This window comes from Triturus cristatus, chromosome 7 (assembly GCF_964204655.1).
Source record: "Triturus cristatus chromosome 7, aTriCri1.1, whole genome shotgun sequence".
Taxonomy (NCBI): domain Eukaryota; kingdom Metazoa; phylum Chordata; class Amphibia; order Caudata; family Salamandridae; genus Triturus; species Triturus cristatus.
Genome location: NC_140590.1, coordinates 817848838 through 817862982, shown reverse-complemented (window position 1 = coordinate 817862982; position 14145 = coordinate 817848838). Strand labels below are relative to the sequence as shown.

General features: G+C 44.9%; 1 protein-coding gene across 10 annotated transcripts in view; it reads left to right on the top strand.

Moving 5' to 3' along the window:
- The window catches only part of TCOF1 (treacle ribosome biogenesis factor 1), a 286142-nt gene that overhangs the window by 26315 nt on the left and 245682 nt on the right, over positions 1–14145 (top strand). For all 10 annotated transcript variants that reach the window (XM_085617719.1, XM_085617714.1, XM_085617713.1 and 7 more), the window contains exons 2-3: positions 8831–8886; positions 9797–9924. In XM_085617719.1, coding sequence (XP_085473845.1) covers positions 8831–8886; positions 9797–9924 — 184 coding nt within the window. The remainder of the gene's footprint in view (positions 1–8830; positions 8887–9796; positions 9925–14145) is intronic.

The following is a 14145-nucleotide window of genomic DNA, read 5'->3' as shown; positions in this document are numbered from 1 at the left end:
CATGTCCAATGTTACAAGGAAGAGAAGCGGCCAATAAAGATCAGGAAGCGACACACACAGGTAGGGTAGAAGGCTCTGAAGATCGACACAGTCAGCTCTATGGAGGGTCGTCTTTCCCAGTGCTGCCCCAGGATTTACACTGCACACCAGGTCCAGGAAGGCGGAATCAGCCAGAGCAGGCGACCGTTGCTTGGATATTGCCTGAGTCGCCGGAGGCCGCGCACGGGACAAGGCCACCACCCCCCACTCAGGTCCAAAACCTCCGGAACAGACCAGATCCACAGCCAGCTGATCGCACGTTAGTATACTGTCCGGAGTGTCCAGGTGTGCACTATTCACAGGGGCGGCCACGACACCGTCCTCCCGTGTGCAGTGCAAGAAGTCCCAGCGTACCTGGGGAAAGGCAGGCCGCAACTGTTCCGACGCTGATGTCACTCCATCGAGCTTACTCCCCAACACCCAGGCTCCGTGAACCAAGGTGGAATGAAGGGCACCGAGAGCTTCGAGAAGGTCACCGTACCCCAGTACAGCTCCCGGCGCTCGCTCCGCTACGCTCCTCAGTCGCACCCTCCCAATCCTGCTGCAACCCAGTGTACAGGATGGCGGACTCTGTCCTACCAAAATGGCCGCTGGGTAGGTCCAACCCAGATCGGGACCGGGACTCAGGCACAAACGCCTCGGGTTCCATGTCACTGGAAACAGGGTTCCGGGGGCAGGCAAATAATGTGTCCGGTGTGTGGTCACGGGCCACAGTCATCCCCACCACGGACCAGCGCCCGCGAAAATCCGGGAGCAGCCCGCAAGAATCTGGGCGAGTTACGGGCGGCGTCCGGGCAGCTCACCGGCGAAGGCTGAGGCAATCACCGGAGAGTCTTGGAGTTGCCACCGCGGGCACGCACTCGTTCCGCCACTCTCAGTGGTAGGAACGACCACGGCGAAACGTAGGCCGATATTCGCACCGCTCCGGTAGTCCGACTCCACCCAGTCACCAAAGGCCGCTGTTGTTGAACTGCCGCCCGGCCATGATGTCCACTCGAGGTCCCGGTTCCAGGGTTGCACAGGCCGCAAACTTCAGACGGACATTTCTCCGGCGGTACCGCTGCCAGAAACTTCGGGGTCACACGATCGGTTGCCGCTCTTGTTCACCAACACGGGCAGATAGCGCAGGCTAAGGATCTCATGCAGGATATCTGTGCGGGGTGCGGAGGTTCACGGAGCCGGGAGCCTACGCTGCCGTCCCGGTCGCCATCTTGGCTCCTCCCGGCTTGTCATTTATAATGCACTTATCACATTTCACAATTGCAGTAGGTCGATTCCCCTTCCTCCCGCCTCGTAGGTCATCTGTGAGGGAGATACACAGTCCACCCCTTGCTGCATTCCAATTAGCCCATTTCAGGTCCCATTTCTTCGGGAACCTCTGTTTTTGAATACCACTTTTTCTGCTATCATGGATCTGTCCATGTCTGTTTCCCATCCCCTCTGTAATGGTATGTCCCCTACTTCCCATTTGTGGGCGATGTTTCTTTTGGCCAGGACCAGTTCCAAGAAGACCCAGGATTGTTCAGTATGTGTTAAATCGGTGGCCTCCCATACATTAAGCAAGCAGTCGTGCGGAGCCGGGAGTCTCTTTCCCACAACCTCTTTGAGTTTAGCTATGATTTCCTCCCAATAGGGTTGAATTGCGGGGCACTCCCAAAGCGTATGAAAGAACGTTCCCTCCTGGGCACAGAGCCTTAGACACTCGGAGTCTGACCAGGGTCCCCTCGAGAAATATGTCCTGTGCAGGATTTTAGTTGAATAAGCCTTAACCTCATTGGTATAACTACCTCTTGCGGGGATGAAAGGGCGTCCTACCATTCATGATCTTCTAAGCTCCCTATGTCTGCCTCCCATTGGTGCATAAGAGGGTCCGGTCTATTATTTATCAGTTTCCAGTAGGTCAGGGATATTGCTTTACTGGCCATTGGGTCTGTGAGGAGCCTGTCCTCCAGCGGGATGCCTCCGGCCGAGCCATCCCATTTGGGACCGCAGACTTTATAGTGTGGCTTTTTTTGTAGGTATCTGTAGGCCTCTGTACTTGCCAGTTGGTACTCTGCTTGTAGCTAACTGAACGAGACCACACCTTCTCTTTTCCACAGGTCACCAACTGACGAGATGCCAATCATGTCCCAGCTATCGAACCCAGGGCAGTTACTCAGTGTACCCAGTTGCTGTGATTCCTATAAAGGTGTTGCTTTTGTTTCTTATGCCAGCCCAGTTTCTTGCATGCTTGGTGCTATATTACTAAGATGTGTACCGTGGGTTCTGTGAGCCGCTGTCGTTTAGGGTCTGTGTAGAGAGCTCTTTGGTAGCCTCCTGGGCTCATTAACCATTTGTCCATCTGATAGGCTGGTTCTAGTTGCGGGCCATAGATCCATAGGTGATTACTGCAAGTTAGGAAGCCCAGTAATATTGTTTATTATCAGGCAGGGAGATCCCCCCCCGTCATACCACCCCCTTGTCAGTTTTTGTGTAGCTATACGTGGGTTTTTCCAGTCCCATAGTAGGGTCCGTACTGCGCTCTCTGTTAGTAAATTATGTGTCCGGGCCCCTGAAGGGGGTATTTTGTAGTACTTAGGAAACCGGGGCAGTGCCAACATTTTGACCAGTGAGGCTCTGCCCAAAAGGGTGAGAGGAAGAGCTCACCAGTGTCGCACGTCATTGTGTAACCGTTTCAGAGGGCCCTGGAGATTAGTGCTAAAGAAGAGGAGTGGGTCAGGTGTTATAAAGTTTCCAAGATATTTGAATCCCTTTACCACCACCGTAATTTTGTAGTTTAACGGTGTTCGCGGTGCGGGCCCCCGAATCATCATATACAGTATGTATTTTGTCCAATTTATATTGTAGCCTGAGCGTTTGCCGAAGATCGCAAATATGTGCATGATCATGTGGATCGAAGGTGCCGCTACGCATAACAGTTTATCCTCCGCATATAAGGAGATTTTGTCTTCATGCTGTTCTGTCCTTTTCAGCCCTCTTATCATGGGGTCTCCCCTTACCCATGTCGCCAAAGGTTCGAGCATCAAAGCGAATAGGAGAGGGGGCAGCCCTGCTATGTTTCCTTCCCCAGTTGGAATTGGCAGGGTTGTATGGCAATCGACTACTATTTGTGCTGTCGGATTGGTATATAAAGGTATGATCCACTTAATGTATGTCGGGCCAAAGCCCATGCGTTCCAGTACTGAAAATAGATGAGGCCATTCGATCGTGTCAAATGACATTTTGGCATCTAGCGAGAGCAGGGCGGCATCTTCCTGGATTGTGTCTGTCCTTCCAGTTTTCTGTGCAGTCGACGGAGATTTAAGGGCAGTGTTACGCCCAAGCATAAAGCCTGACTTGTCTGGGTGTATAAGTTTATTGATGATGGGGATTAGTCGATTGGCCAGTGCTTTGGCTAAAATTCTTGTTTCTACATTGAGCAGAGAAATGGGTCAGTAGGAGCCACACTCCTCCGCCGATTTACCTTGCTTGTGTATCGCAACTATTGATGCTAATCTGAGATCTCCTGGCAGGTAACCTTTCTGGAAGCCTTCTTGGTACATGGCACATAAGTGGGGTGTTATCTTAGAGGTCGTCATTTTTAGCAATTCGATGGGTAGCCCGTTAGGTCACATGGCTTTCCCTGGCGTTTTAGGGACACTCTTTAGTACCTCAAGCCCTGTGTGTCGGTCTCTACCACTTACTAGGGGATTGCAGAGTGTGCTAAAGGTTTTGCCTATAGGGAGAAACAATTGTACAGTTGTAGGAAGGAGATCTGGCATTGGGGACCTGGTGAGCAGGAACCCAGTGCACTACCGGTCAAAATTATATCATTACCAGGCAAAAAGTGGGGTTGACCCTGTCAAAAAGGCTACTTTCCTACACCATTTCTTCAATGTATTATTCAGAGGTGCACAGTACCTCAATAGGCACTGATCAAGTACCCTTGTCCGGGTTGCAAAGGCTTAAGGGAACTGATAATTGTCTTTTGAAAAACACCTTTGTGTATTGGTTGTAGAAGTACTTCAAATGACCGTCCACCTTCCCCATTACTGGCAGAGGCATCCAAATTAGGGCTGAGAAAGAGGAAACTGTGGGGTGTCAACGTGAGGCAAATCACATCTCATATTATGAGGTGAGCTGAAGGTCCAGTTCATTCAAGTACAGAAGGAGAGTAATAGTCTGTACCTGTGGCTCTGCGTCGAGAGTTGGAAAAAAAGATTAAATTAATAGTGAAGACTGAGCCTGAGTGTCAAGTATTGAAATTAAAGGTAGCGGGGTCTCTTCTTGATCCCGGATTCATATATTGTTACATTTAATTTGTCAATGACAGTTTTGTTTTCTGTAGCATTTGTCACCTCCACCTCCGTTCCTGGAATATTGCAGGCTTGACTCATACATACTAGGGTGGTAATTGTGAGCATTTTTTGTGAAATCATTCATTATAATACTCGTTATAATACTTGTTCAGATACCTGGGATACACAGAAATATTATCCTATTAGAAAAATAGCAATTATGGGTTATTTTTGCAGTCACAATGATGTGCTGCTAGTTGGGACATGAAAGTTTTGCATTATGAATTTTCACTTTACCTTTTTGTGTCCTCTTGGTGGTGGGCACATTTGTTAGAAAACACAGTGTATCATGGCCGCAGCGTATATTCGATTCTTTGGCAGCTGCTCAGTCTCTATTCTAAAATGTAACATCTGCACAATATTTGGTCAGACATTCTTGTAGAGTATCGATACAATCTATCAATAGTTGCAAGGAGTTTGAATGCACTGTGTCTAATGAACAAGATAGTTTCTGGCTTTCTTGATGCAATGAGTCATGTAATATTCCCAGCAATATTTTCCTGTTGAAGATGTAGACAAATGTGGTAATTTGATTAATGTCTCTTTCTACTTAAGCTTTTTGGGGTTGAACCAATCCACCCCACTCGAGATGTTAGTAGTAAAACTGAATCTTAAAACAATCTTGGTTGCAGCATAACAGTCTATCTCCCTTTATTAGTATAGCAGTATCTGTGCCACCCTCGGTACATTTTGGCTCCAATATGAGATTCTTTACATTAATTTTGTTTTGTTATCTTTTGTAATTATATTGGTGCATGTTTTGGCATCAGCCTGAATTCTCTAACTTGATTCCAGGTTAGTTTGCAAATGATTCTTAAAGACCCCATTAAAGATGGTAATTGTTGACTTTCTATGAATCAGTTTATTCCTGTGTAACCCTATATATTTTGTGGTCTGTCCTAGAAACCGCTTTAGCTGTTTCACCAGTTTGGTGTTTTCTAAAAAGTTCATAATAAAAATGCATACATGTATGTGTACTTGCAGGGGCTTTTAATCGGGCCTCTTCATCTATTGATCTTTTTGTGATATTCATATTTTGCTTCTGGCCACCACAGCATACTGCATAGGGCAGTGGATCCACGTACCTCCGCCATTTTCTGGCTCTCTTCATTTTAATTGATGACTTTTGGTTCTGCACATGTTCACATCTACCTAAAAGGTAGTGAGTGCCCTTCAGTGCCAAGGCTTAACGACCAACTCAGTTTTCATTTAATCTTTTTCTCAACTTAGCAAGGCCAGACCTATTGGCTTTAATTGTCAGCTATACAGACAGTATGCCATTGCACTAAAACCTGGGAATATATTTTCCTCCTTTTGCCATTATTAAATATACATATTGTTTGCTGTTTGGGGGATGATAAGTGCTTTAGGAAATGGTAATGTTTTTATTGGCATAGAAAGGTATGAGTGCTTGTAAAGATTTGAATTTTTTTTAGTAATGTTTATATGGAATTAGAGCTGTGTAATTTTTCTTTGTATATGTAATGTTTTATTACCTGGACTATCTGATGGAGCCATCTGCAGATTCCTCATGCTAGAATCCTCCCCTGGTGCCAGTCCGAATCCGGATATTTGGCGTCAACTGAGTCCATATAAGCCCTCCCCCCGACACCCTAACGGCCGTTTCTTCTTTTCTGCTCTAGCAATGCAGATCTGCACTGTAGTTCCTCCAGCAATTTTTTTGTCCTACTTGACGTGTTTTCGTCACCGGAGCAGTGTGCCTTTTTTAACCCTTCAGTGTCCTCTGGGTTCAAGCCTTGTGAGTCCTGTGGATGACAAATGTCTGTCATGGACCCTCACACTGTTTGCATGTGGTGTCTGGGTGAGCACCATGACTCCGAAGAGTGCATGCTCCGACTGAAAACATGCAGGGAACATCGCATGTAGCTCCTTGTGACGCAAATGTCAGTCATCAAAGTCTTCTTGTTGTCCTCTGTCCCCTGTGCGCTCTATGAACCCACTGCAATTCCTTGCTTGGAACAGTTATCGTGGGGCATCCTTCTCGTTCGACGTCCGGAGGTAAGTCTCGGCATCGGTGGTCCAAGTCGCGGTGCCTCCCACTGGTCCCCGCTCTTCAGTTGAAGTGTCGGGGGTATTACACCACCCCCGTCTCCCCACCTATCCTGGGCCCGCGTGTCATTGACCCACTTGAGACCGTATTCTCAATTTCTTCATTCTGTTCTTGGGTTGTCACCTCTCTCTGGGATGCCCTTGGGCCCCGCAGAAGTGCATGAGGTCGTTCCTTTGATCCTTGCCGGTGATATCTTCCCCGGCTTCAGGTTGGTCTTCTGTTTCTAACTCCTTAGCGACGCTGGTGCACAGCTTTTTTGAGGCTCCCCACCTTTTGCTTCTGGCCTTCTAACTCCCATAGTGGTGCAGTCGACTGCGATCAACGCTCCTTTCGGCATTGAGGCGTTGCCTTTTTGGCAAAGACTGGCTTCAGTCACGGCGTCTGATGCATGCGTTGATGGAGCAGACTTCCTCAGACTCCCCTCCTCTGTTTTTTCCTTCTGAGGACCATGGTTGTGACAGTACTACAGACTGTGTAGTGTCCCCCTCCCATTTTGGACATGGTTCCACCAGTATAAATATATAATCTTTTGTGAATGTCTCTGCATGTACATACTTATCTCTCTTATGTACGGTGTATGTCGCTGCATTTTACTTACACCTTTATTGGTGACCTGGTTCAACCTTCTTGGTTGTACATGTCTGTTTCCTTTCTTCTCTAAAGTGAGCATTTCCATTACATTATTGAGGAGGATGTCTTGTATATCTTAAAGGTTCTCAGTATAAGAATGGTTTCTTTTTACCAATCTTGTTGCTTTCCTAACAGCGCTTCACCATTCACTGTTCTCTCTTTCTTTTCTCCATCGTTCTATCATTGGAGGTCTATTTTTCTAAATCTGTTTCTCAGGATAGTTCCCACGAAGATCAGTGGGTACTCTTATTCGTTGTATGTGTTTGCTGCGGCTGAGCATGCTGTGTATGCGCCTTCCATTTGGTTTTGAGCCTGGACTCTATGGACTATTTTCCTTGCTCCCTTTGCATTCCCCGATCTTAGGTTGCATCCCCTTTGAGGTTGCCTCTTTCACTTGTTCTATACTGTTTCTCACTGTCTTATAGCTTTCTACTCCCTGCGGGCTTCCCATAGCCTTTCTTGAAGATCAGTCTTTTCGGGGAGCATCTTTGCCTCCTCTATCATTTTTAGGTCTCGCCTGACTCAGCGCATGCGCTGGTCTGGCGAGACTTACTTAGAGGGCTCCAAAAAGTGCTACCAGGCCAGCCTGGAGCTACAGTGCATGTGCGCGGGCGCGCTCGCCGCGCTTTACCGCGATTACTTTGACTTTAGCGGCCGCTTTGATGTTTGATCGTGATCGCGATCACTTTTACTTTCATGGCCGCTTTGCATAGCCAATAGGTCTCGCTTTTGGGACCTTATAAGTATTTAGTTATGCAACTGTTGCATGGCTAAACACTTATAAGGTCCCAAAGGCGAGACCTATTGGCTATGCCAATGCTTGTTAGTCTGGTGTCTTTTAATCTGTTGGACCGGCTTCTTCTATTTGGGTATCTTTGGTGAGGTCAGTTCGCAGCCACTCCTACAAGGAGGGTATTCCTTGAGTATCTGATTCTAAGATAGAGACATCTAGCCGTAGGTTCCCTATCACATGACTTACCTTTGGTAATGCCTTATCTGGTAGAAACAGGATATAGCCCCAGATTCCTTATCGACCGACCCACCCATCCTCACTGCTCTGCGAACTGAGGGCCCGGTTGTCTCCAAGATCCCCTCTTTGCATACTACTAGAGTTCTTTCAATCTGTGCTTGTTCATACAAGATTTTTCTCTTTATGGCACACACTTTCTCTAAGTGGCTCCACTTTGTTGGCGTGAAGATTTTCACAAAAACCTGACGTCGTGAGATGGCTTACATGGACTCTGTTGACACATTCAGCATGACGACGCTACGGAGTCGCTAGACGTCCTCTACCGATGTGCAGAGGTACTGCTTAAAAAAATGTCCGGATCCAGTCTGGCACCTGGGGAGGATTCTAAGATGAGGAATCTGCAGCATTTCAATACAAGCAATGATATGGGGTCCAGGTAAAAAGTTGACTAACTTATCACACAGTGCCATTCTCTTTGATCTAAATGATGTTGGTTTAAATGTGACGCAAGTGGGTAGTGATATAAAACGATTGAGTTAGTGGGCACCGGTACCCTGTGTAGTGCGTTATGGTATTGTCTCTTAATTGGTCATGCAACTCTATATCCAAAAGAAATGCACAGGAACCTTGCCTCATAATGCTAACATCTTTATTTATGGTATTAGTCTGTTGATTGAGTCTGGTAGGGCTAGTGCTTTATTCAGACATTTTATTTTCCTTGGTCTCCTGAGTTATAATGCAAAGTGATTTTCTCTCCCCCCCCCCCCCCTTTCTCTCCTGTAGAAGCTGTTCACTTCTCAAACAGTCTCATTGTTGGATATCTACAAAGAGTGGTCGAAGTAAGTGTAAACTAGGATGGCGGGCGTGGGGCTTTCAGACACCGAAAGGTTTTTTGCACCCTGGATAGGATGCAATGGATAGAATATAGTCACCTTAGCATTCTCCTTATTTGGCAGAATATTGAATTTATCATAAATATTGAGTTTTTTGCAGCGTAATCTCAAACCTATGCAAAGTAAAAGCCCTTTACTCAAGGCATATGAAGTTTTACAGACTTTGATTAAGACCAGCTTGATATACTTAGTCAACATTTTGAAGTTGTTTGACTTCGTCGCTGAGCCAGTCTATCTCATTTTGGGTTTTTGTTGTATTGTAGTTTAAAACAAGCGTGCACATGTTTACATCATAAAAAGAAAGTTGGTTTATCTGATTGTATTAATTCAAACTTTTAATATAGAACTAGATACAACAGTAGTCATTCAGTCCAATAACCAATCTAATAATCTGTCAGCAACACATTATATTCGCTGAGATACTGAACTATGTCATTAGACCCATACGTCGGGTACTTCATTGTCCCTCTCGTCCTACTACTGTTAACTTTAGTGATTTTAAACATATAATTTAGAGTAGCAAAGTATTTATGGCAGATTTCATTGTTGTGTGTACAATCATTTTACCAAACCTAAATTTGACATATATTCTAACCTCCTATTTATTGCATATAATATTGTGTAGTTTCATAAATAGGATGGCATGTAGGGCTCATCATTAGTCATCCACGCTGCTTTCAGAGGTTCTTCTCTGACTTGATCAGTCTTAAAATGTATAAAGTTTAGAAGTTTGATGGTGTCCCTTCCAGAGTTTGCATGTCGTCAGCAATGTCTGATCTTGAGGGGTAATTTGCTAGATGGACATTTCTGACCCCTTTGCTTCAAGTAAATTTGTCTATGCTTTGTGCCCCTTAAGCTCTCCGATCAGTCCCCAGAAAAGGAAGGCTGGCAAGGCAGACCAGACCCCTGAGGTTAAGAAGGTCCGCATCTCTGACCCGGCCAGCAGTTCAGAAAGTTCAGAGGATGAGAAGCCACTGCCAAAGGGTAAGCATGACCTGTTAATTCTGGTCTCTTTGTCCAAACTCTGAAATGTATCCTTAAGCCTCCAGTTTCTACCTTTGTTCCCAGCCCCATCAACCAGAGATGGCCTCTGCATCATAAAAAATATTCGCTCCACAGGACAACGTAACACCTCGGTTAAGGATCTTTGGAAAAATGTTACGTTTTATCTCTGCTCTGACGTCCACCAGTGAGTCAGAGTGTAGCCTGGGTACGAAGTGCTGTTAGTGTTGTAGTATCCTAAGGTTGAGGCTGCTGCTGAAGTGATTTAGGGACGATGGAATTAATTGAGCACATCTGAGAAGTGATGCTTATGCTTGTGTTCAAGTAGCCTTCCCTAAAAGTGATGGTTGTGGGGTCATGCTGTGGTATGTATCATTGGGTTGGCAAAGGAGTAGGGCTCTTAAGGTGCTGCATGATCGGTGTGGTCAGGGTGCATGAGATACCGACCCGTACCAAGATTTGTACCTAGCACATTACTTGTTTCACCCGCATGTCCCTGGATTTCTGTCTCTTTACTGTTATTGCTTGTTTTTGTACCAGTTGATCCTAACTAATTTTGCATTCATATACTGTTTTGAGCCTTCTACTTGTTTTAGCCTTGTTGTTCTACTGCAGAACCTTACTATGGCATTTGAGCCTCACCGTAAAGCCCTCAAGTCCTTTTGTATTGTTGATTGTATGTTGTCATTCATTTGAGGCTTCTTTTGCTGCAATGTGTTAGGGTATACTGTTATTACAAATGCTTCAGTTCTCAAGTCTAATTTAATAAGAGTTTTACGTTTACAACCTGTTTTTAGGTGAATGACAAAGATCTTTTAGAACGGGGACTTTAAATTACCATTATCTGCGTTTGTATTGGGTTCTCCAGTGGATATTAATCAATAGTCATAGGCACTGAAAAGTCCCTCCCGCATGTGGGATCCTGGAGCTGTCTTGAAAACATATGCAACAATATACATATAGGCATTTGCGCAAAGCTTTTCAATAGAGGCCGTGCTTTAAATAAAGAACTGTCTTCTCTGCAGCGTATTAAATGGCTACAAATTGCCCGAATTTAATTTATTTTAATTTCAAACAAAATATAATTATGCCAGATAGTCACTAATTCAGTAAAAGGCAACTAGAAATGTATTACACAAACCTTTTTTAAAAAAGAAAGGAAAAGTAGGGCAATGTGATCAGATAGGCTGCTATAGATATGAGAAGAAAAACCGGTATCCTTTCTCCTGTGTCCAATCGCACCACACGGCAGTTGTATCAGTTCATTTTTCTTACTCCTAGAAACAGGATACTGAAGTTCAGCCTTTTGGATTTTTGGTATTTGGGTCCTTTTCAAACCTTTCCGATTCGCTTTTGCTTGACATCCTTTAGGGCTTTGGAGTGTTTCATGGTGATTTTTCTCTCACCCAGCAGACAAATGGTTCCATTTCCAGGGCAAAGATCATAGGAGTGAAGGAGCATCCCTGTGTTGTGCCCTCTTACCCAAGAAGAAGGGATTTGAGTACACCCTGTTGACTCCGACACAGGCCTTGGGGTCCTGATACAGTAATTTAACCCTTGTCAGGTATTTGGGCCTAAAGTTTATTCTTTTCCCGGTATGGTAATAAATATTTCCATTCCTGTGACTCAAAGGCTTTGGAAGCATCCAATTACATCACTGCCACTGGCTCAGTCAGCGTCTCAGTATGTGCGAGGCAGCCTTAAATTCTCTGCATATATAGTAGTGTACCTCTACCTGGGGGAAAAAACGAATTGGTCCATGTAGACCAAACTTGTGATCACTGTTGTCATTGCCAGCACCTCCAGTGAGTATCCTAGTTTCAATATTTAACAACGATATAGACCTGTCTGGGTGAGCAGGCCTCTGGAAATTTGAGTTTGTGAAGATTGGCAGTCATGACTTGCCGTAGGTCATCTGATAAATGCCCCTCATATTTTTGCTGCACTATACAATAAAGTAGATGTTTTGATAACATGGAAGCCAGAATCCTATAGACCTCTACCGGCAAGCTGTTGGGTCCTGGAGATTTCCAGATTGTAGGGCTAATATGGCCTCTTCTATTACTGTTTCCATGATGTCGCCCTCCACTATGTCTCTATCTATGCTTCACAGATGGTTAGCTGCCAAACATTCTTTCATTTTTGGGGGGGTATTTCCTGTGGGAAGTGTATCCACTGCAAAAATATTCAGCAAAGGACTCTGTTCATTCGCTGCTACCATCACACCCACCCCATTTGAAGCGGTGAGCACCCATATTCTTTCTTAGTCCCTCTTCCCCAACCATGCTAACAGTTTATATGCCTTGTTACCCGTATGGAACAATTTCTGCTGGGTTGCTGAATATTGATTTCAACTGCATTTGTAGTTAATGCATGATATTCTTGTTTCTTAAATTCCAATTGGTGACATAGGTCTGCACCAACCTTCAGGATGCCTATACTTTTTGTGAAGTGCCCTGCCTAAGGAAAAAGAAGGCCAAGCCAGACCCTTTGAATTCTTGTGTGTCTGCCAGACGACAATCGTGCTGCAGACCTCTGCCTCTGCAAGATATACAGAGAAACTCTAAAGGGTAGATGGAGGATCCGGCTTTATGGCCTGCTGGAGATGCTCCAAGATGCTGTGCCAGGGAGGTTTGAGGGGCAATGAGAAATGAGTCTTTCTACCACATTTCTGTTATCACTTTCTAAGGACACCCCCAGTGGTAGCTCTAGAGACTAACACCCGGTCATAAAAGAGAAGCTGTTCTTGTTTGCTTTGAGTTCCATGATTTTGAGGACAAGTACATCAACTTGCTCGTCTTCAAAGGCTGGAACATTTGTTGTCAAAGCATTCAACTGTGTCTAAGAACTTCAGACTTTTGCTGTCGAGGCCAAATGGTAATTTATTGTCGATACAAGTTTCAACATCATCAACTTCTGGCATGGCTCCTTCTGGGATGACTATTAATCTGAGGAGATTGTTAGAAATGTGGTTTCACCAGTTAAAGAAAAGAACGTTGAAATACACCTCTTGCTCTGTGTGTAATCCCTTGCTAGAGCGGTGACTCCCGTGGTTCATCTCCTCTCTTCTGTCACTAAGATCAGTTTGTACGTGTTTTCTCAACCACCTGTAACTTCTGTGACACCTTGGATGTCTCCTTATCTGCCAGTCAACAATAATGCATCAGTCTTTGCTGCACTTTGCTCTTTGAAAGGTTTCAAAGTAGAATCGTGGGCATGAAACAATCTTGCTTTATAAAAGTCAGTCCAGAAGATGAAAATCTCATTGTAGGTGCTCTGCATTCCAGGTCTCAGAATCTGTTGAAGTGAGTTCTTTCATAAAGATGTCTCAACACAGACAATCGTCACAGTTCTCTTCAAGGGCAGGGTGTACTCCAGGATCATCTTTACGATCATAGAACATGGTTAAAGATAAGATCTGTTATATCAGTTTGTTGGAAGTGAGAACAATCCGTTTGACTCTAAAGTAGTTCCTCCTTTCCTTCAAGACAGTCTCTACTTGATCACAGAAACAACTCTACAACAATGTATTACCTGAACAAGAAAAGAGGAACACATTTCAAACCATTATCAAACTATCTGGAAGAGACTTTTAGCAAGAGACTTGCACAGCACGCACGGCAATCAATATGCCAGAGTTCCAGAATGTGGAAGCAGACTCACTCAGCAGGTCTTTCCAAGATAGCCTTAAGTGGGTTCCTAATAAAAGTGTTATAAATTATTTTTCGTGAATGGGTCTTTCCACCCCAAGACCTCTTCACAGACCTAGGAAACAAGAAATGGCAAGAACATCATTGCAGGTACTATAAACATGGTCCATAGCCGAAGGCCCTTTTGATAGGCTGGTAAGGGAGGTTTCTTCAGGTATTTTTTCCAATTGGGTTGATTCCAACTGTGTTGATCAAACTGTACCGTTGCAAAGCCAGAATGATCCAAATGGCTACAGAGTGGCGGCACCAATCGTGGCTCACAGTCCTACATCTATCCGAGTGGTCACACGAGTTTGCGTTTCGTGTACAAGTTTATGGCTAGATCTTGCATCCTAGCCTTCTATAGCTGAACCTGGTGGCATGGCTTTGAATTCTTACAATTTGGGCATTTGAATTTGCCACAAGACTATATGGACCTTTTAAGAGCAGCAAAGTGACCATTCCTAAAAAGATCATGCACTTTCTGGAGTAAAGTGCCCCTTTTTAGGTCTCG